Source organism: Geotrypetes seraphini, chromosome 7 (assembly GCF_902459505.1).
Source record: "Geotrypetes seraphini chromosome 7, aGeoSer1.1, whole genome shotgun sequence".
NCBI lineage: Eukaryota > Metazoa > Chordata > Amphibia > Gymnophiona > Dermophiidae > Geotrypetes > Geotrypetes seraphini.
In genome coordinates, this window is record NC_047090.1 from 1181382 (window position 1) to 1204249 (window position 22868).

Below are 22868 nucleotides of genomic sequence, written 5' to 3' on the forward strand. Positions count from 1 at the left end.
GCACGTGCTTAGGGCATCAAGGGAAGGGGGCACCACAGAAATTTTTTAATAGCCGAATTTATCATTTAAATGATTAAATTTATAGCTATTTTCAAAATTTAATGAAAAATGAATAGATTCTGTTTATAAAGGTTCTCTCTTGTGTCGTCATATTTATCCTGCAAAATAAAGTACACTGTGCTCGCTGATTGGAAGCTGCACAAATTCTGAACAAGTCTAGACGCGTTTGAAACAGCGCAAGTGACGGGTACTAGCTCATAAGAAGCTCTTAGTCTATTTGCCAACTGTCACTGGTGTTAATTGCAGGTGCGTTCAGAACCTCTTCTTGCTTTCAAAGTCTCAAAGCCTCAAACAGCCTATTGAACGGGTTATAGCTTATTCACTATATCTGGTTGGCCGAAGTGCTGTTGACTCCTGTCAAGAGGCTGTTAATTTCTTCTCTACAGAACAGTTACTCTATACCAGGGGTGTCAAAGTCCCTCCTCGAGGGCCGCAATGCAGTCGGGTTTTCAGAATTTCCGTCATGAATATGCATGGGATCTATTAGCATACAATAAAAGCAGTGCATGCAAATAGATCTCCTGCATATCCATTGGGGAAATCTTGAAAACCCGATTGGATTGCAGCCCTCGAGGAGGGACTTCGACACCCCTGTTCTACACCTTTTATTCAGCCTCAACCAACCAGTGGAAAATTCTTAAAGACCGTATTAAAAATGAAAGTGTCTTAAAATCCCTCCCTGATACAAGATGGGAGGCACATGCTATGGCAATAACAGCAATTTTGAAATCTTTCTTTGAAATTTTAGAAGCATTAAAATATATAGCCGAAGACCTGTCACAAAAGGGAGACGCTAGAAAAGAAGCAGATAATACCTGATCCTCTCTTCTCTCTCTAACTTGTCCTTTTGATCTCTCTCTCCTCAACAATGAATTTCCTGTCCTATTAATTCTCTTTCTTTCTCCCCTCTTAAAGTCAATTTCAATTTGTTACCTTTGCTTAATCTTCTGTAAACCGCATAGAACTTCACGGTATTGCGGTATATAAGCTGTTATTATTATTATTATTATAATATTGTGTGAAATAATCTTTAAAGCGTTGAGTATGCAAAACATGTCAGATCCGAGTTTCCCACAATCACTCCGTCGTCACCCGACCATTCATTTACAATGTGTCAAGACTCTTTGAGATAAATAAAATGGAAGCATACAGAAATAAATATTTTTTCCTTCTTACTGTAAGTTTTGTTTAATTTTGAATTTTCGATAAATAAAATTTTATTTTATGGTTTATTGTTTGAATATTTTGAATTACAAGTGTAAGGGGGCATCAAAATTAGTTAGTGCTTAGGGCATCTAAGGGTATTAATCTGGCCCTGTGCTCTAGAAATCAAAAGTGAGTCAAGCCTAGGACAATCAAGCCATTGTGACATCACTGATGAGGTTGGCTCTTAGGCATTGGTGGAATGAGGCATTATGACATCACAATACCAGCTCTGGTTATCAGAGGCTGAAACTTTTCACGCTATGTTCTCCCAGGGGATCTCAGAACGGTTTACATGAATTTATTCAGGTACTCGAGCATTTTTCCTTGTCTGTCCCTAGGGACTCACAATCTATCTAATGTACCTGGGGCAATGGGGGGTCAGGTGAATTGCCCAGAGTCACAAGTAGCAGCATGGGTTTGAACCCACAATTTCAGGGTGTTGAGGCTGCAGCTCTAACTATTGCATCACACTCTCCTATGCCCTCAAATATCCCAAGATGTATGGATTTACAATTGTAGCCAAAAATATGCCTGCTAAGGCAGGTGCCAGAGTAAATGTATGCAGATATCCTACAGCACTGTGCATGCTTAGTACCGCTATAGAAATGATAACATAACAAAAATATTTATTTATATACCACAGTACCATAGGAGTTCAATGCGGTTTACAAAAGAAAACTGAAACAGCAACAATAAAAACAAATGACCTAGAAATTACAAAAATGTCTTAAATAAGTAGGTTTTCAATCATTTCCTGAACTGCTAACTAACAGATTTACAAACTCTTTAGCCAGAGGTTGTGGTAAGAGCGGATAGTGTAGCTGGTTTTAAGAAAGGTTTGGACAAGTTCCTGGAGGAAAATTCCATAGTCTGTTATTGAGAAAGACATGAGGGAAGCCACTGCTTGCCCTGGATCGGTAGCATGGAATGTTGCTACGCTTTGGGGTTCCAGAATCATATGTTACTCTTTGGGATTCCAGAATCTTGCTGTTCTTTAGGATTCTGAATGGAATGTTGCTACTCTTTAGGTTTTGGCCAAGTACTAGTGATCTGGATTGGCAAACGTGAGAATGGGCTACTGGGCATGATGGACCATTGGTTTGACCCAGTAAAGCTATTCTTATGTTCTTATAACTAGGTTTGCTTTTCTGATCTACTCTGAGAATAATGATCAGATATTGTATGAGAGAAAGGCTAATTGGTGCGGATTGGTTATGCTACACCTAAACCTACTTAGGCTTGAAGCTAAGAGGAGAGTGTGGTCTAGTGGTTAAAGCTGCAGCCTCAGCCTCAGCCTCCTGAGGTTGTGGGTTCAAACCCTACACTGCTCCTTGTGATCCTGAGCGAGTCATTAATCCTCCACTGCCCCACCGGGATAGATAGGGAAAATGCTTGAAGTAGCGGTATAAACTGCTTTGAGTGTGGTTGTAAACTACAAAAGGTTGGTATACAAGTTCCAATCCCCACCCGTCATATTGAAATGAGGCCGTTTAATCCCTTCTGCTTGCTGAGACTGCTGCCCTCTTGTGGCAGGATTGTTTGCATTCTATGATGTTCCATTTGTTCATTTTTCATCAAGTGGTGTGAAGTTATTCAGTATTTTGACCGCTGAAACATGGCCCATGTGGGGTCCAGTAATAAATTCATTTGTCTGGAACCTGGAGGCCCTTTTGAGCTTTTTTTTTTTTGTTGTTGTTCCATAGCTGACTTGTACTTTGATTCCCTCTCTGCTTTTCTTCGCAGCATAATCCTTCAAATGAAGGCTGGTGACTACTTCTTGCTCTTATTAGGTGGTGATGAAATCACTGTACTTCCGTTCCTACACCCACTAGCAATGTCAAAATGGTAAATCTGTATATGTGAAGAGATAATGAGCTTTGTACACAATGGAAAGAGGATGATAATGTATTACATGGACACATTGCATTCAGTATATTTATTGCATTTAAATATTACGTCTTAATTGCATTCTTCCTGTAATCTGCTTTTCTTAGTCATTGATGACTGAGCACTGTTGCATGCTTCATAGCAAGATCTCACTTAAACATCCACATAAATGGAGATTAGTTTAATAATATATCTATATATCAGGGACATTTCATAAATAATGCACACTATTTTTTTATTTTTTTTTTTTAATTTACATGCATTATTTTTTTTTCAAGTATTTATTTGTAATCCTTCAATATAGCCTCCCTGCTTTGCAATGATCGAGTCCCAATGTCCGGGAAGCTTCATTATTCCATCCAAGACACCGTTTTTGTTCAATTGCCGAATGGCTTGGGTAACAGCGGAAGAAAGCTCTTCCAGAGATGTAAAACAATGTCCACACATAGGTTGTTTCAACTTTGGAAAAGGGTCGAAGTCTGGTGGGCTCATATCTGGACTGTAGGGAGCATGAGGTGACACCTCCCATCCGTATTCGCATAGTTTTTCAATGACGACATTCCCTATGTGCAGGCGAGCGTTGTCGTGAAGAATGAGTGGCCCAGCCAAGAACAACCGAGGTTGGATTTTGTGCATTTTTCTGCGCATTTTTTGCAAAAAATCACACTAATACACTGCTGTGACACTTCTTCTACGTGGAGCTTTGCCTGAGATGATGATGCCTTATGATCATAAGCAAAAATCATCATTTGTTTGACTTTTGATTGAGCTCATCAAAATTATTTTGGTCGTGGGGAAGATGGAGCTCTGCACTTGTTGGACTGTGATTTCGGCTCCGGCTCAAAGTCTCTGACCCACGTTTCATCAACAGCAACAATGCGATTCAAGAATGCCTGACTTTCAACATTGAATCTTTGTTTCAGCACGATTGCATTGTCCAGGCATCTCTGCTGCTGTTCAGCAGTCAAGAAGTGGGGAGCCCAACGCGCAGACATTTTTCCCTTTTTCAAATCATGTCAGAATTTGGTATACTGATGTCGGTGGAATCCCTGTGGTTTCAGAAAGATCCTCACACGTCGCACGACGATCTTCTTCAAGAGCACCAGCCACGAGTTTCACACATAGTTCATTGGTTGTTGATTTCAGCCTTCCCGAAAACAAGTTGCCCACCGATAAACTGTACTACGCTCCACTGTTAACTCACCACAAACTTCACGCAACGAACTGTGGATTTCTGTCGGTTTTTTGCCACGTAGAGTTTCAGTCTTAATGTACGACCTCTGATCGTCAACACAGTACCCGAGACACCTGCAGCCTCCATTTCCCACACTTGTCACAGCCACACTTATGTACACTACAGAGCTCCTAAGCACACGTCCTGCTGCTTCAAGCACTGAAGTGAAAGTGAAAGTGAAACCAGGTTTACTACAATTGCATCATCCACCCCCCCCCCCGATGTTGCTAACCTGTGCATTATTTATGAAATGACCCTCGTATAATCTATAAATTGCTGCAGGGGATGGGAGCAGAAGGTTAGATGAAGTATAAAACTTTCCCAATAAATAGAGCTACCTCCCGGTACAAACAGTTTATAGGGACAAAGCTTTGGAATGATCTCCTAACTGCACTAGCTCCCCCTTATGCAAAAGCGTGGAAGAGGTTTTTTGTATTGGCAGACGCACTGAATGCTCTACGCTGATCTGACGGTCATAACGTTCCTATGAGCGTCTGAGCAACACAGAGCATTCAGCATGCCGGCTAGTGTAAAAACCTCTTCTGTGCTTTTATAAAAGAAGGGGGGGAAGAAAGTGTCTTCTTCTTATATCTTTAGATAATTGTTAAAAATGTTTTATTTGTAATGATTGTTAAATTTTGTATGGACACAATATTTTTTTAATTATTGCTATCTGCCTAGAATCTATTGTGATAATAATGTAGAATATAAATAAATAAGAATAGCATGGAATAGAATAGAATATATTATTCTTCCCAACCCAACAGAATATTGGAAAGAAATTACATGAGGGTACATAGGAAAACCCACACTCATTTCACGTACCCTCCAATCAAAGAAGTCAAATGGGAAAAAGCAGCAAAACTCGACAACCAAATCTCCAATTATGACCCAACACTTAGAAAAGAAGTAAAGACTCTACTTTTCATGAAATTCCTGCAAATGACTTAATACCGCTAGCTCCTTCCCACTTCCCAATACCACTCCCTAATACCTTCCCGATTCCCCAAAGCAACCTCATCTACTCCGTATCTCCTCTAGAAATTACCAGATATCTTCTTCTTGTAATACCTTTTTTGTAATTCTTTTGTAATCCGCCTTGAACCGTAAGGCAATGGCGGAATAGAAATCTCTAATGTAATGTAATGTAAGTCATGGCAACTATTTTTTTTCTCTCTCGAAAACGTGTCCACAATGAAAATCTCGTATACATTTGAGTGTGTGGCATATACTTCCCAATTTTGTCACCAGGTAAGATATGAGTGCAGGCAGCTCTGGCAGGGGAGAAGCAAAAAACGTGACATTTGAAATCATCATTTTATTACGGAATACAGTGTACAACATAAACAACAAAGTCCAAGTACAAACTGTTTATCTGTTGACATCCTTCAAAGTAGTCTCCCAGTTGTCCATCAAAGGCGAAGGCAGTGAATACCATCAGCTTCATTTCTCCCGTACTGCACGACAACGGTGGCAGTGCAGAAATAACGTGCAATGCTGTGCATCATGAATCACGAATTGGATGACGCTCAAGAATACCTTGATTGTCATATACTTGGAGATTACTTTGAAGGATGTTAGCAGTTAAGCCGTTTGGCCTAAATGCCAGTGCCTAAGTCCAAAACAGGCGCCTACATGATAAATATGGCCACGATTTGCCTTTAACCATGCCTACTTTCTGGTAGGCGCCTGGACTAGGAACCTACCTGAAAGTGGTAGGTGCCTACCATCTAGTTAATTTTAATTTAAGCCAATTATAAAGTGTTAATTGCTTGTTATTAGTAACGATTAGCTTTTCAAATAATTAAGTTAGGTGTCCAGATCAGCTAGGCCCGCCGATCTAGGTGGCTAACTTTAGGTGACTTTTATAGAATCGGGCCTTACTTCCTTCTATTTAGAAAACAACTCAAAACATACTTGTTTACTTAGGCTTTTGCTGATATTTATGTTTTTTTATTCATGGCGATTTCTGTTATGAAATTCACTTTATGTTATGGATTGTATTTTTTTGTATTTTATTTTGTACAAGTAATATTTTTTATTTATTTATTTATTTAAAATATTTATATCCCTCAAATCCAACAATGCTAAGCGGGTTCCAAAAGTACATACATAATCAAAAAAACAAAACAAGACAAAATAACAAAAAGTACAAAATCTATATGACAGAAGCTATAAAAAAGAAACCCACACACAAAAACAACAAATTTAAAACATCGTAAAAACTGGATAATAATAATTAAGAAAAACAGATCATACAACTAAAAAGGTATTCAATAAAACCCACCTCAGGCAAATTTATAACCTCATAAATCGACGTGCAAATAAGACTGTTTTCACAACCTTCCTGAAGTGACTGAGCAATAGAAATCCACATATTTGCCAAACTCTCTATTCAGTGCAGGAGTCACAAAGTTCACAATCTGATTCCTGTATTATCTCAACAAGAGGTCAGTGCGTCAGGAGATTAACCTTTCTTTGTACCAGAGAATTTTTCTCCCCTATATGAAAGGTGTTTTTTTTCTTTGATGTTTTTCTGGTGCAGGCCAATGATTAGAACTGAATTCTCTAAGTGAGCTTTGTTCCTTTTGGGAGAGCAATTATCCTTTTTGGATGTTGAGGCCCATTTGGCAGATATAAAGGCTGCCCGACTAATCGCATGGTACAAAAATCAAGGGGACATGATGAGTTTGGGTGTTATACTTTTGAGTACCGTGTCTCTTCCTCTATTTTTGTTAGTAATATTTGAGTATCAACAACTTTACATATAGCTGCCCCGTTTTACAAATCTACACATTTACGGTAAGTGCCACTAGTTAAGCAGTGAGGCCACAGTTTTAATGTGGTTTCATTTTAAGAGATAGACAAAACCGATATGAGATTAAAGAGAATGACACCCTTAATGTCTTATGTAAAGCTCTGTCCAGAACGAGCATTTTTTAAAACCTACATGGTGAGGCAAAAAAAGGTAAACCCCTAGAGCCCACACTTTTTTGGCTTGCAAGCTACTTTTAAAATGACCAAGTCAAAGTGATCTACCAACAATAAAATGTAAAAAAACACAAAGCACACTGTATGCAGAGAAAATTATCATTTGTATTTGGAGTTTTTTTTTTTTTCAGAGGTCAAGGCAGATGACTTTAAAATATGTAATATCACCTCAGTAACAACTATACAAAAATAGACAATATACCCCCTCCCCTTTTACTAAACCACGATAGTGGTTTTTAGTGCAGGGAACTATGCTGAATGCCCCTCGCAGCTCCCAACGCTCATAGGTTCCCTGTGCTACAAACCACTATCGCGATTTAGTAAAAGGGGGCCATAGTGCAAAATATAGACAGCAGATATAAATTCTCAAAACGGACACCTTTTGATCACTAAATTGAAAATAAATCATTTTTCCTATTTTTTGTTTGGCGATTTTATGAGTCTCTGGTTGCACTTCCTTCTTCTGACTGTAAATCCAATATTTCTTTCTTTATGCCCCCTCCCCTTTTCTTTCTGTCTCTTTCTTTCTCTCTCCCCCTGCCCCCTCTTTAATTCTGTCTTTCTTTCTCCCCTGCCTTTTTTTCTTTCTATCCCTGCCTGCCTCTCTCTTTCTCTCTCCCCCTGCCCCCCTCTTTATTTCTGTATTTTTTCTCTCTCCCCCTGCCCCTCAAGCCATCGCACCGATTTCTCCACTTCCCTGATTCTTTCTCTCTCCCTGCCCCCCCCCAAGCCACCACACCAATTTCTCCTTGCTTCCCTGAGCCAGGCCAGGCACGTACAAGTGCCGGATCCACAAGCCTACATCTCCGACGTCAATTCTGACGTCGAAGAGGAAGTTCCAGGTCAGCCAGGCAGTGATTGGCTGGCCCAGAACTTCCTCTTCGATGTCAGAATTGACATCGGAGGTGAAGGCTTGTGGGTCCGGCGCTTGTACGTGCCTGGCCTGGCTTGGGGAGATCGCAAAGGCAACGCAATTGACTCGCGCTGCCTTTACGATCTATTGGTTGATCATGATTGACCATTTGGGCACCCCTGCCCTAGAGTTTTTTGCTTTTTTCTCAGCATCTACTTGGAATTTCAACATTAAATTTTAAATCTTTATTTATTGTTACTATCTATATTTATGTGCTGAGAGAAATTAGATTATCTTTAAAAGTGACAGACTTTGTAGTGTGACCGCCCAGTGATTTTTGTGCATTCAGAAATGTTTGCACTATAGAACTTCTGTCCATATTTTATAAATTTACTGGACTTAAACCCTTTAGAGAGCAATGTTGGAGGCCACCCAAAACAAGAAACAATCACTGAACTCAGGGAAGCGCTGCAGATGATCTGGGACTGCTGGACCGATCGACAAGGCTATTAAGACCTTCCCAAAGTGATTGAAGGCCTCTGTTAAATATGAAGGTGGACACTCCTGAGTTTTCACAGTGACTGTGACATTCTGACACTTGAATGACATGATAAACACACTTATCTTAGAGTCTTGTGAAATGACCTAATGGGGCCTCCATTCCTTAGCAACTTCATCAAGAGTGCTGAATATTTAAACTGCTTCACTGACACATTTCCATACAGCTGTCAGTGCCCAGCATAGCTTGTTCACCATCTTTATTTTGTTTACAAAGTGACAAGCGTGGTGATTTTGCTGGACAGTGCTTTAAAAATAGTCAATACCCCAGATGAAGATGACAGAGACCATGTTGGGTTTTTCAGTTTGTGCACTTGTCACTTCATCAAAAAAGGAGGTTCTTCTGGAGTTGTACATTTATGTAGTGCATAGATGTTATGCTTTTGGTTATTCTCCGTTTTGTTTGAATGTGACAGACTTAAAGGTCTCGCTATATATACTTTGGTAGAAAGGTGGAAGAGGGGGAGAAAGATGATAGAAAGATTTAAAGAACTCTGTGGCATAAATTCACAAGAGGCGAATCTCTTTCAAATGAAAGAAAGCTCTGGCATGAGGAGGCATGGGATGAAGGTGAAAGGGGATAGATTCAGGAGGAATCTCAGGAAATACTTCTTTAGGGAAAGGCTGTTGATGTGTGGAGATAGAGGCGAGGAAGACTAAGGGCTCCTTTTACTAAGGTGCGCTAGTGTTGTTTGTTTTTTTTTGTAAAAATGTTATTATTTTATAAATTACAAGTGTAATACATTTGATTGAATATAGCAAAATATTACAGAGAATACACCATTTCATACAATTAGTATATGCAATCATAACTTTACCCACCCACCCACCCCCTTCTATCAATTATTAATAATACCAAACAACTTTATTACATTAATATGAAGATTTAATATCCATTTTTCCACTACTTTTCCCTCCCTTACCCCCCTCCCATCCCGGATGTGTAATGAAAACACCTCAGAGAATAATACATTAACTCTTAATGCAGGGATCTCAAAGTCCCTCCTTGAGGGTCGCAATCCAGTCGGGTGTTCAGGATTTCCCAATGAATATGCATGAGATCTATGTGCATGCACTGCTTTCAATGCATATTCATTGAGGAAATCCTGAACACCCGACTGGATTGCGGCCCTCAAGGAGGGACTTTGAGACCCCTGTCTTAATGTGAAGCAGCAAGTAAAGCCAATGGACTCCATATTTTGTTAAATAAAACACTAGACCCCAAACATTCTGCGTTCATTCTCTCATATTTATATGTATTACATACATTTGTCCACCAAAATGTATAGTTCAGGGGTAGGAAACTCCAGTCCTCGAGAGCCGTATTCCAGTCGGGTTTTCAGGATTCCCCCAATGAATATGCATGAGATCTATTTGCATGCACTGCTTTCAATGCATATTCATTGGGGGAACCCTGAAAACCCAACTGGAATACGGCTCTCGAGGACTGGAGTTCCCTACCCCTGGTATAGTTTAATCTATCATGGCTTTTTTCGTGGTCAACTGAACAGCTATTCCAGTCAAAACCAAGAAAAGACGGCTTTTAAATTTATCAAGGGGAGGTTTAACGTGTAACATAGTGTCACAAATTATGGCTTCGAATGTTAAAGGAATATCCGATTCTAAAATAATATTTATTTGTCCCCAAATTGACTTCTAGAAACTAAATATCAGTGGACCAAAAAATAACAGATGATCTAAAGTCCCTATATCAGCATGACAGTGCCAGCATCTATTAGATTTGGAGCTATCTAATTTTTGCAAACGAACTGGGGTCCAGAAAATCCTATGTAATAAAAATAACCATGTTTGCCTCATAAATGCACATGCTAAATGAAAAATACTAACGCAAGCTCTATGGAGGCGTTAGCGTTTAGCACGTGCGGTATTGTAGCAAGCGCTAAAACCACTATACCGCTAATAACCGTGAGGTTTCTAAGCGGTTTACAAAAATGATGCATTAAAAGATACAATAAATAAAAATAAATAAGATAGGTACTTGGAAATTCCCTAACTGTCCCAAAGGCTCACAATCTAACTAAAGTACCTGAAGAAACAATTTATGAAAAGTAAAGATAAAAATATAAAGACAGAGGTAGAGATAGTGATAGAAATGAATATTCCAACAAGATGGCGGCCAGTTAGGGTCATCTTCTGTGCTGTCTCCCTTGTCCTGCTTTTGTTTTTGTTTTATTTTGCCTTTGTTGCTTTTTCTTTTAAATTTCTTTTTTGTTGGTTTTTTGTTCTGTCACTGCTGTTTTCATTTGGGACTTCCAGTCTCGTTGGTGTTTGCTTCTTTTGAACTAACCTACCGATTTCCAGTTTGACAGTTGCTCCGATCTGGCAGCTGAGGGAGACGTTGCCTGATCCCTGAATGGTTTTATGGTGGCAGTTAAGAGTTGAAGAATTGGGTCCTGTTTCTTTTCGTGGTGGATGGGAGAGTTCTGGAGCCCTAAGTTCAAGAAAGCATGGGACAGGCATATAGGATCTCTGAGATGCAACGAAAAGAGACTAGGTCACATATACGACAGACTGGATAGCCCATATGGTCTTTATCTACTGTCAATTTCTATGTTTCTACGTTTCTGCATTACAATGAAATACAGATACCTACAAACAATTTGAGACAATCAATGCACGAAATCATCAATGATTATTGAATCGGTCTTATAGTCACAAAGAGTTTCTCTCTTTCTTTTTCCTTCTCATCAGTTAAAGGTTTCTCGCATAAGAGATTCATCAATAAATTCTTGTCCTACCAAGCAGCTTCTAAAGATCCAGAATGGAGTCATCTGGTCCATTTTTCTACATCAGGGATGTCAAAGTCCCTCCTCGAGGGCCGCAATCCAGTTGGGTTTTCAGGATTTCCGCAATGAATATGCATGAGATCTATTAGCATACAATGAAAGCAGTGCATGCAAATAGATCTCGTGCATATTCATTGGGGAAATCCTGAAAACCCAACTGGATTGTGGCCCTCGAGGAGGGACTTTGACACCCCTGTGTTACGAGAACAGAACTATATAAAATAAAATAAAGCAACTGCATATATTGCTTTAAAATCTCATTTCTCTTCAAGGACATCTCTTAGAGCAGAGGTGGGTAACTCCGGTCTGCGAGGGCCGGAATCCAGTCGGGTTTTCAGGATTTCCCCAATTAATATGCATGAGATCTATTAGCATACAATGAAAGCAGTGCATGCAAATAGATCTCATGCATATTCCTTGGGGAAATCTTGAAAACCCGACTGGATTGCGGCCCTCGAGGAGGGACTTTGACACCCCTGTTCTACATCATACATGCATTTTAGGAAGCTCCTGAAAACACACCTCTTCCCCAAACCTGACAACTTAGTTTTAAATGAACCCTTATTGACCCAAGACTAGACAACTTTCACTCATCATCTTAACACATCACAAACCTCAATTGTTCATTTATTGTTTTTTATGTGTTTGTAAAACTGTATTATTCTAATTTGTTAAAAATTACTGATATTTTTTTACTACCATGTACACTGCCTTAAACTGAAAGGCTAATAAGGTATATGAATAATCATTTATGCTATGTTATGTTATTACCTAAGGAGAATAGCAGGGAAAAGAAATTAAAATTAGAGAGCATCACAAAGGATTGGCATCATCAAATTCTAGTCGTAAACATGAAAAAATGTGTTGCAGCAACACCTGAGAAAATGTTTAATTGGTGTTTCATTATTTAAAATATATTCATGTGTCACAGAGGTTAATGCAATAAACTTTTTCAGCTTGCATTCTTAAGAGGTGAGAAACCTTTATTTAATGAGATAAATATAATGTCAGCTCAGTGAACATGTTTTTCTGGTTTGACCATGGGATTTATAGGTTTGACAGTTTATATCCTATTTCTTTAGAACTCATGTAATGGTTTCTTCACTCGAACTCCTGCTCTTTATCAGGAAGTGTGATATCCTTCCAGAATCGATATCATGTGATATAGCCGGTCACCTGTAATATTCAGTGGCTCGCTAGCTAAGTTTGGCAGCCAAATACAACTGCTTAAAGGGGGTGATATATCTTTGGCTGTTGAGAGTCTCATCTGGCCAAAAATAAACCAGAAATTCAGTGCCAGTGGTCAGATATGGCCACCATGGGCTAAGGGAGATTGCCAGTGATCTCCTGTGGTCTAAATATGAGACTGAGTGGGTTTTTCTTTTTTTTTTTTAGGGAGAAAAAAGATAAAGGATGGGAGGCCATAGAGTTGGTGTACGTTGAAGCAAGACTTTTCGTAATGGTCATTTTGGCAATGACATTTTAGGGCCGTCAAAATGCTGCAGAACTTAAGGTTGCAAGAATTTTGGACAGTAAGAATTTTGAATGCAGCCGAAGCAAAATTTCTCTGGTTCTCCTCCACCCCAGCACTGGCGTCCGGTATTCATCAGAAGCAGGATTGTGGCTGGGGGTCCTTGGGCAAAAGGGAGATGTGGGCTGTCCCAGGTGGTGTTTGTAAGGGAGGACAGAACAGGTATCTTGAAAAACCATCCTTCCTCACAGGCACCACATGGGGCTGTTTACATCTCTCTTCTGCCCAAGGACCCCCAGCTACATCTCTGTTCCCACCAAATACTGAAGGTCAGAACAGGACGAGGGGTGAAGAAGAAGTAGAGAACTTTTGCCTATGCTGTGTCCGATTCCGGCCACCTTCAAAAATTATTGCGTCTGTTTCTTCTGCGTCATTTTGGCAGCACTGAAATAGGGTGTCAGGTCAAAAGCGTGCCGGGACAAAGGCGCGCGCAGAAAACTGAGCGCAATGTGGAGGCGTGCGCCGAAGAAAATGACTGTTTTAAAAGGGCTCCGACGGGGGGTGTGGGGGGGGGAACCCCCCACTTTACTTTATACAGATCGCGCCGCGTTGTGGGGGCGTTGTGAGGGGTTTGGGAAGTTGTAACCCCCCACATTTTACTGAAAACTTCACTTTTTCCCTAAAAAACAGGGAAACAGTTAAGTTTCCAGTATAATGAGGGCGGTTACAACCCCCAAAACCCCCCACAACGCCGCCGCGATCTGTATTAAGTAAAGTGGGGGGGTTCCCCAACAAACCCCCCGTCGGAGCCCCTAAAAACACTCTTTTTCTTCGGTGCACGCTTCCATCTTGCGCTCAGTTTGTCTTCGGCGGTTTTGTGCGACCTCCCCATGCCCTGCCCATTCTCTTCTCATTGTGTATGCCCCCTTACAAATATCTGCTACTCAAGCTAAGCGTATATGATATCTGCTAGTATTTTAAACATTAACAAACAAAGCACAGGTACAAATGTTAGTGCCTAATATGTAGAGTTACCCTTGTGAAGGGCAATTCTATAATTTAGCCACCCACATTTACAGTACGTATGTAAAAGCATTTGACTAGTAGCATTTTAAGGCACTTTGAAACTGTTGCACTTTAAATACTGAAATCCAATTAGGATAAAAAAGTGGACCAGTGAGGAGACGACACGTCAAGCTTATCGCTATGATAAATATTTGAGCCATGAGTTGTGTTTCTGAGGTCCGAAGCTTCAGTAAAGTTATGAAAATTATAGCTATTAAGAGTGGTTGAATCATATATCACAACGGATATTTATCACTTGGAATAAGAGGTATTAATGAGCTATATGCAATTCCAAGTTAGAGTACAATTGAAGAAATAACCATCTTAGTGGGACCCTTTCAAATGATCTTCAACATATAATGCGACTCCCCCCTCCCCCTCAGAATGACACATTTTTTCCCCGTCCCTGCAGGAACTCATTATTCCGTCCCATCCCGGCGAGTTCTTTTCCTGTCCCTGACCCATCCCTGCAAGCTCTGTCCTCATCTGCACAAGCCTCAAACATTTTAAAATCCTAAGTAGCAACATTCTAGAGCTCAGATTGTGATGTCATAATGCCTCATTCCACCAATGCCTGAGCTCCATCCTCATCTGCACAAGCCTCAGACACTTTAAAATCCTAAGTAGCAACATTCTAGAGCTCAGATTGTGATGTCATAATGCCTTATTCCACCAATGCCTAAGCTCCGTCCTCATCTGCACAAGCCTCAGACACTTTAAAATCCTAAGTAGCAACATTCTAGAGCTCAGATTGTGATGTCATAATGCCTCATTCCACCAATGCCTAAGCTCCGTCCTCATCTGCACAAGCCTCAAACCCTTTAAAATCCTAAGTAGCAACATTCTAGAGCTGAGATTGTGATGTCATAATGCCTCATTCCACCAATGCCTAAGCTCCGTCCTCATCTGCACAAGCCTCAAACACTTTATAATCATAAGTGTTTGAGGTTTGTGCAGTTAAGGCAGAGCTTACAGGAATGGGGCAGGGACAGAGACAGCAACAAAACTCATGGGGACAGGATGGGGCAATTGAGTTCCTGCAGGGATGGGGGAAAATGTGTCATTTTGAGGGGGAGGGGGGTGTAGCATTATATGTTGAAGATCATATGAAAAATTTGTCCCCGTGCTATTCTCTACTCTAGCAGCAGTCCCATAGTTCAGCAGCTTAATTCCCTGCAGTAACTCAGTAAATGAATAACATAATTGGTGATCAATCTTGCAATCTGTGCTACTCTTCTCCACAGAAACATTGTGCCAATAGCTTGCAACCTGATGTTCCTAGAGATATCTTAAGTGGACCAGTGCTTAGCAAATTGAAGCACAAACCCTTCCCCCCTAACCACCCCATAAATACCTCCTTAGAACAGATCTCTGGACCCTTCCAAGATACCTCACACCCCTGAAACATACTCCTAAACCCCTTAAAATAGTGGTTCCCAACCCGGTCTTGGAGGACCAGCAGGCCAATCGGGTTTTCAGGCTAGCCCTAATGAATATGCATGAGAGAGATTTGCATATAATGGAAGTGATATGCATGCAAATCTGCTCCATGCATATTCATTAGGGCTAGCCTGAAAACCCGATTGGCCTGGTGGTCCTCCAGGACAGGGTTGGGAACCACTGCCTTAAAAGACTCCTCCATCCAAGCCCACTATCTGCTGAATACCTCCCTCTCCTCCAGGACTTACCGGAGGTTCTTGGTCCCTACTGGCTGCGGCAAGTATGATTCTTAGTTGTTACTGCCCCAGCAGACATTGGATTCAACATGGCACTAGTTATCCCTTAGTAGTCTCATGTTACTGCCATTGAGAGTCAAGCCGCCAAATAAGAGCCATGTCTATGTGTCAATCAAAATTAAGTAGATAACCTAAGACATATACGAGATTGTACTATTTGAACCTAGTGTAACTGCATTGTTTTTTCACTGACTTGAGGAAGAGAGGATAACTCTTGAAAACTTGTCAAAGATATATGAACTTAAGTCAATGAAAATGTACCACCCACAACTTGGTTGTCGGCCCTTATTTTCACCCACCCATTATACATTTGATGATGTATTACCTTGTGAAATCACTTTAAACCATTTTGTATTGTTCTTTGGACTAGGAAGGCAGTATATAATCTTGAGATTGAACCAGATATCGAACAAAGAAATCTGTTTTATGTTTTTTAAAAAACAAGATGTGGTAGACTTAGTCCATTGGTCAGCTGCGTAGAGAGCCAATCCTACCAGTATGCAGACTAGGTGCCTGCCTGGAGTGACAGGCTTTGGGGTAAGTGCAGTATAGTGACCCTTTTGCAAGCCAAGCAACCAGCAGACATTCCATTCCATTAGTGTCTTCTATTCCACCCTTTCAGTTCCAGGCAGATTACAAAAGAATTGGTCTGGGCATACACATGGAATTCCCTCCCTAGATTTAAGAGCAATTTAAAAAGCTTTCTGTTTAAAGACACATTTGAAAGCCTGACTAGAAGCCTCAATTGAATCCTATTTCATAACTTTTTTGAAGAACATTGCTTTCTCCCTTCCTGAAGGTTTTTTTCCCCATATGTGTCTTACTATCAACAACTTGTATTTCTCTTCCCATTCTCTCCTTTTGTTTCAATATGTTTTTTCCTCTAAAATTTTGTAATTTTATTGATTTGTACATCGCTTAGAATTTTGAATAAGCGATTAATCAAATTTATAATAAACTTGAAACTTGACAGTGATATTACAAGATAGATAATTAGAAGAAGCATTAGGTTCTGGGGATATATTGAGAAGGTTAGTTTGACTTGACAAATTTCCTGACTAACTTGGTTTTTAATTCTCTCCTGAAGGTTTTGTAGTTGGACTTTATAATCAGCAGGTTGGAAATATGGTGGTCTAGTTTCGCTGCTTGGGTGGCTAGTAGGCCGTAATACATTTTTTTACGTTGTATGCCTTTGATTGGGGGGTGAGTGAAGGGTGCCTGTGATCTCCTTGGTCTGAATGTGTTGTTCCTGGTTAGGTGATTGTTTTGATAGGTTGGTCCATCGCCATTCAGGGCTTCAAAAAGCATGCAGTAGAATTAATAGAGTATATGTGCTTGTATAGGGAGCCAGTGTGAGTCTTGGAAGGCAGTGGTAATGTGGTTGTATTTTTTCAACGAGTATATCAGTATTTTGCACTGTTTGCAATTGTTTTATCATGTTGGCAGGGCATGACAGGTATAGGATGCTACAATAGTCTAGGAGTCCTAGAACTAGGACATGTCTTTCAAACCCAGAACCCCCCCCCTCCTCCCTTCTGCTCCTGCTTCTCCTCCTTCCTTGGTCTTAGGCAAGTACCTTCCCTGTTGGCTTAGCTTTGATGCTACAAACACAAGAGTCTCCTGCCCTAGCACTCTTTATGCTAATACAAGCCTCCCACATTCATAGCACCTAGCAGTGATCAGTGATTGGTACACTTTGTACCACAATGCCTGCTTCCCCACTATGAACTGCCCCAAGCACTGCCTGACAAACTAAGAGCAGCAATAATTTTGGTCTCTTTTAGTGATATCCTGCCAGACCAGAATGACTAAGGAAGAAAAGAGGAGATGATGGATAAGGGGGTAGGCAGAAATGGGAGATGCTGGAAATGAAGGGTGGAAGAAAAGTGGAGATATTAGCCACCTAAGGGAGGTAAGGAGGAGAAAGATTACGTTGACAATGGGGAGGGAGGAAGTAGGGAAAGAGAAAGGGAGATGCTGAATTACAGGGGGTAAGGCCTTAAGTCCACCTTTGGGGTGCACAGTTGAAGGTTCATCTGGGGTATCAAATATCCTTGATCCAGCCTTTGTTAAGTAATGCAACAAAGGCAATAATTTGAAAACCACATCAAATTCCATTAGGAACATATAGGCAATTGGTCCTGATGTTTTGAAAGACAATGTTCTGCTTTAGCTATATCTAGACTGGCCTCAGCAAATTAGATTTTTCAATTCTTTATTAATTTTTATTACTAACAAAAAGTGCAACACAATATTCACATCAGTAATAATAAATAAGCACTTAAATACAATCAGTATTAGTACAACAATATATGCCCTCCCCCCCACAATTACCTTAAAAATCACCCTAAAGATACCTCCCCAACCCCCCCCCCCCGGATGTGTCTGAACTACATCAGTAAAAGAAGGCTAAACGAACTATAACAATTGTACAAAAGATGTTAACGGATCCCAAACTAAGTTAAATATCTTAAAATGCCCTAAAATGTCGGCATTCATCTTTTCATACCTGTAGCTTAAACATAAGCTCACCCACCAAAAGGAAAAATTAAGACAATCACGCTTTATTCATTTTATTAAGCATATAAAAAGTGCAACATTTAAACATTCAAGAATTCAATAAACAGCACTTACATACTTGCTAATTACTGAATCAATTTTCCCAATCCTCTCTCCCCCCCCCACCTCCCTCCCTCCCTCCCTCCCTCCCATCCTGGATGTGTGTGGAAACCAATAAAGATAAAATTGAATCTGGTAGGTATTTAACAAATGAATCTAAAGGACCCCAAATTTCTTTAAAATTCTTGATTTTTCCCCGATTGCTCTAACATTCTTTCATAACGGTAATATAGACAGAATGTTTCCCACCAAAAAGTAAAATTTAGACGATCCCAATTTTTCCAATTAGATTTTACTGCAAAGTTGGTGACAGCCAACATGCCAAATGCCAAGCTGTAATTTAATTCTAGTTTCTTTATCCTTTGATTACCTGCTATTATTTTACCAGCCCAGATTCATTCAATATTGTTTTCTTTCTTTCTGAGCTAGGATGATAGAAACAGGGCGGCTTTTGGCATGACAGAACCTGCCCAGCACTGAAGGTAAAAAAAAAAAAAAAAAAGGGTTGACACCTGAAAGGTGGGGTTCCCTCTGACAATTGCACAACCTTCTTTTTGTTTCACTTTGCCATTAGTAAACCGGCTATATAAACTCCGCAAAGTAGCTGAACGGAGACCAGAGGAGGACAGTAGATGATTTCACAGCAGAGCCTGACAAAGCATGCATTCTGATACCCAGCAGATACAGAATTTAGCAGACTTGTCAAGTGCCTGAGGATAGATTGGATCTGACCCTCAAAACGTTGCCGTTCCTCAAAGGAAAATCCTGCTGAAATATATTTTAAAATCCTGTGACAAAAAAGCAAAGGAAAAAAAAAAAAGGTGTGCTCCCCCCCCCCCCCCATAAAAAAACGATATACAGAGGAAATTTTGTTTCAAGAAGGAAATGAGTGGAGCGAGGGTGACTGGCTCCTTCACCGCTTGGGACTATGTGGTTTTTGCTGCCATGTTGGTTATATCTGCTGCCATCGGCATTTATTATGCATTTGCTGGTGGGGGCCAGAAAACTACGAAAGATTTCCTGATGGGGGGAAGGAGCATGTCAGCCGTCCCGGTGGCTCTGTCTCTCACCGCTAGCTTCATGTCTGCAGTGACTGTCTTGGGAACCCCTGCGGAAGTGTATCGATTTGGGGCCATGTATGCTGTTTTTGCCATAAGTTACACATTGGTGATTATTATTAGCTCAGAGGTCTTCCTCCCCGTCTTCTATAGGTTGGGTGTCACCAGCACATACGAGGTAAGAAATTGTTTTCAGTTTTCTAAACTGTTCAAAGACTGTGGCATGAGGTAAATTCATTTGATTTAGATCTGGGCCATCCTCCATTTACCTGGGTTGAAAAAAAGACAGGTTGAATTGAACTCCCCATGATTTGACCCCTTTCTAAATTTATATAACTATTGTATATAGTTAATGTACTCTATCTGGTATCATTACTCTATAGTCTGTATATATTTTAAAGAGCCATTGTTAATGTAGTCCCTGTATTTACAAAATTGAAATTGAATTAAAAAAAGAAAGGATGCTAGGTGTAGCTATGTTTCGATCAGTTGATTTTTAAATATTTTAATTACTTTTGTATTTGCCTGATGCTCCTGTCCTTAAAGTCTAAGGCTGTTCTGAGGAATTTGGATTGAAGAGTAAGACAAGTGCAGACAATTAAGAAATGCTTTCCGTTATAAGGAACAGGGATATTTCACCATGGCATTTTTAAAATACCTATGTAGCTCAGTGGCAACCCTCTCCCTACCCCCCCCCCCCCCAAGTAATGTAGTTTAAGCCACAAAACTATAGCAGAATTTTGTAGCTGCAAATGCAGTAAGTTGGTGAACTGGCTTTCATTTCATGGATCAGGATTGTTTTTAGTCTTTGATCCACGAGGTTTTGCATTCGGACCTTCAGAGACCCCTGAGGAAGACCAGTTTTGTCGAAACACAGACCGTGTTGGGTCCATAGTCCACAATAACCTGAGTCCTAGGTATCTCTTCATGTGGATTATTGGACTGTACTTTCAATAAAGTCTGTATCTTGAACATCACCTTCTCCAGTGTTTTTGTTCTCATCTGATTAGACCAACTGCCTGTGATCACGTTGATCTTTTATGTGCTATAATCAGCTCTTGTTGACTCTACTGTACAGTTCTTGCAGTAACAGCCAATTCTGCTATGTACTCTAGTCTTAATTATATGTGAACTGAGTTGAGCTCTACTGGGAGATGATCTGGTATATAAACCAAAGATTAGATCAGATTAGATTAAAATTCTGCTAATGGATAGATGTTTGGCATCTTAAAAAGCATACAGACACTTAAGAGGAGGAGCTGAAAAGTTCTCAGCCCAACCAGCCAACGTCCTATATTCAGAACATTACGTTGCCACTGTAGCTGAAAAGAAAGAGTGTTATCTTGTTTCGTTAAGTGCCAATATGCAGGAACGAAATTCTATATTTTGACCTTGTTTCAGATCATTGATTGAACCATGTCCACGTCATTCTCTTCTTGGTTGGGCTGAAAACTTTCCAGCACCCCCTCATACATTTAAAATGGAACTCCATGGACAGCCAATGAAGACCGCAGCATGGTTACCTAACAAAAAGCAATACAGTAATTATCACCAACATGCAACTTAATTTCTACTTAGGTATAACAATACTTAGGACTAACAATAACTACTTAGTTATCACTAATTTATTTCTTTTTAATAATTTATTTTTATAGAAACATAGAGTATGTCAGCAGAAAAGGGCCGAAGGCCCAACAAGTCTGCCCACTCAAGAACCCTCCATCCCTCGAGATTCCATCTATTAAGCATTCCTCTTGAGCGATCCCACCTGTCTCTCCCATCGTCCCTTGAAGTCTAGCATGTTACTGGCCTCGACTACCTGACGTGGAAGACTATTCCATCGATCAATTACCCTTTCATTGAAGAAGTATTTCCTGGTGTCCCCATGAAACCTTCCCCCCCCCCCGAGTTTTAGCGGATGCCCTCTTGTCGCTGTGGGACCCATAGGAAAAAAGATTTCATCCTCCACCTCAATGCGGCACGTGATGTATTTGAATGTTTCTATCATGTCCCCCCTTTCTCTGCGTTCTTTGAGAGAATATAAACGTAGTCTGCTCAGACGTTCTTCATATGGGAGATCTTTAAGTCCTGAGACCATCCTAGTGGCCATTCTCTGAATCGACTCCATCCTCTTCATATCCTTTATATAATGTGGCCTCCAAAACTGAACACAGTACTCCAGGTGAGATCTCATCATGGATCTGTATAACGGCAGTATGACTTCAGGCTTTCGGCTGATAAAGTTCCTTCTGATGCAACCCAGCATTTGTCTTGCCTTTGTTGAAGCTTTCTCCACCTGATTGGCCGCTTTCATATCTTCCCGGATGATTACTCCCAAGTCCCGTTCTGCTACAGTTCTTGTTAGGTTTTCACCATTCAGGGTGTATGTTCTGCATTGATTTCCGCTACTAAGATGCATCACCTTACATTTTTTGGCATTAAAATTCAGTTGCCAAGTACTGGACCATTGTTCCAGCAAAAGCAGGTCCTGCTTCATAGTGTCGGGCATGGTTGCGCTATCTGGTTCTGCTGCGTTGCCCACAACGTTGCATAGTTTAGCGTCATCGGCAAATAATGTAATTTTGCCACGAAGTCCCTGAGGCAGATCCCTTACGAAGATATTAAATAGTATCGGGCCCAAAACTGAGCCCTGCGGCACTCCACTGGTCACTTCCGATGTTTTTGAGGGAATACCGTTTACCATCATCCTTTGAAGTCTGCCGCTAAGCCAGTCTTCTACCCATGCGTCAGTGTATCTCCTAGGCCCATTGCATTCATCTTGTTCAATAACCTACGGTGTGGGACACTATCAAAGGCCTTGCTGAAGTCCAAATACACGATGTCCAGGGACTCTCCTGCATATCCTACAATTCTATGTGGTTTACAAATTATTCAGGTACTCAAGCAGTTTCTCCCTAACTGTCCGAGTACCTGGGGCAATGGGGATTAAGTGACTTGCTCAAGGTCACAAGGAGTAGTGCTGGATTTAAACCCACAACCTCAGGGTGCTGAGGCTGTAGCTCTAACCACTGTACCACACACTCCCACTACCCTGCTAGTAGCTGTCCTAATCTAGACTTGGGGGCCACACTATCACACAAAGCGGAGGAAACTGGAGCTGCTGCCATTTACATTAGTCATTTTTGGAGTTTGTAGCTGATTATACATGAGTTGGCACCAACGTTCAAGCCGTGCTCTACTCCCACTTGACTCAAGCTAACATCCAAGCTTTTTGGGCCACGCTGACTGCTCCATCCCCTTTCGCTGTTCAAGTGAATGGGTACCGCTGGCCACTTTTCAGGCATGCCTCTCCATCCAAGAGC

The 22868-nt window shown here is 40.7% G+C and overlaps 1 protein-coding gene across 1 annotated transcript in view; it reads left to right on the forward strand.

The window, feature by feature from the left end:
- The first annotated feature begins 19372 nt into the window (after positions 1 to 19372).
- Positions 19373 to 22868, forward strand: part of LOC117363256 (sodium-coupled monocarboxylate transporter 1-like) — a 72703-nt gene continuing 69207 nt past the window's right edge. The window contains exon 1 of the mRNA XM_033950667.1: positions 19373 to 19723. Within this exon, the coding sequence (XP_033806558.1) occupies positions 19373 to 19723 (351 nt within the window). The remainder of the gene's footprint in view (positions 19724 to 22868) is intronic.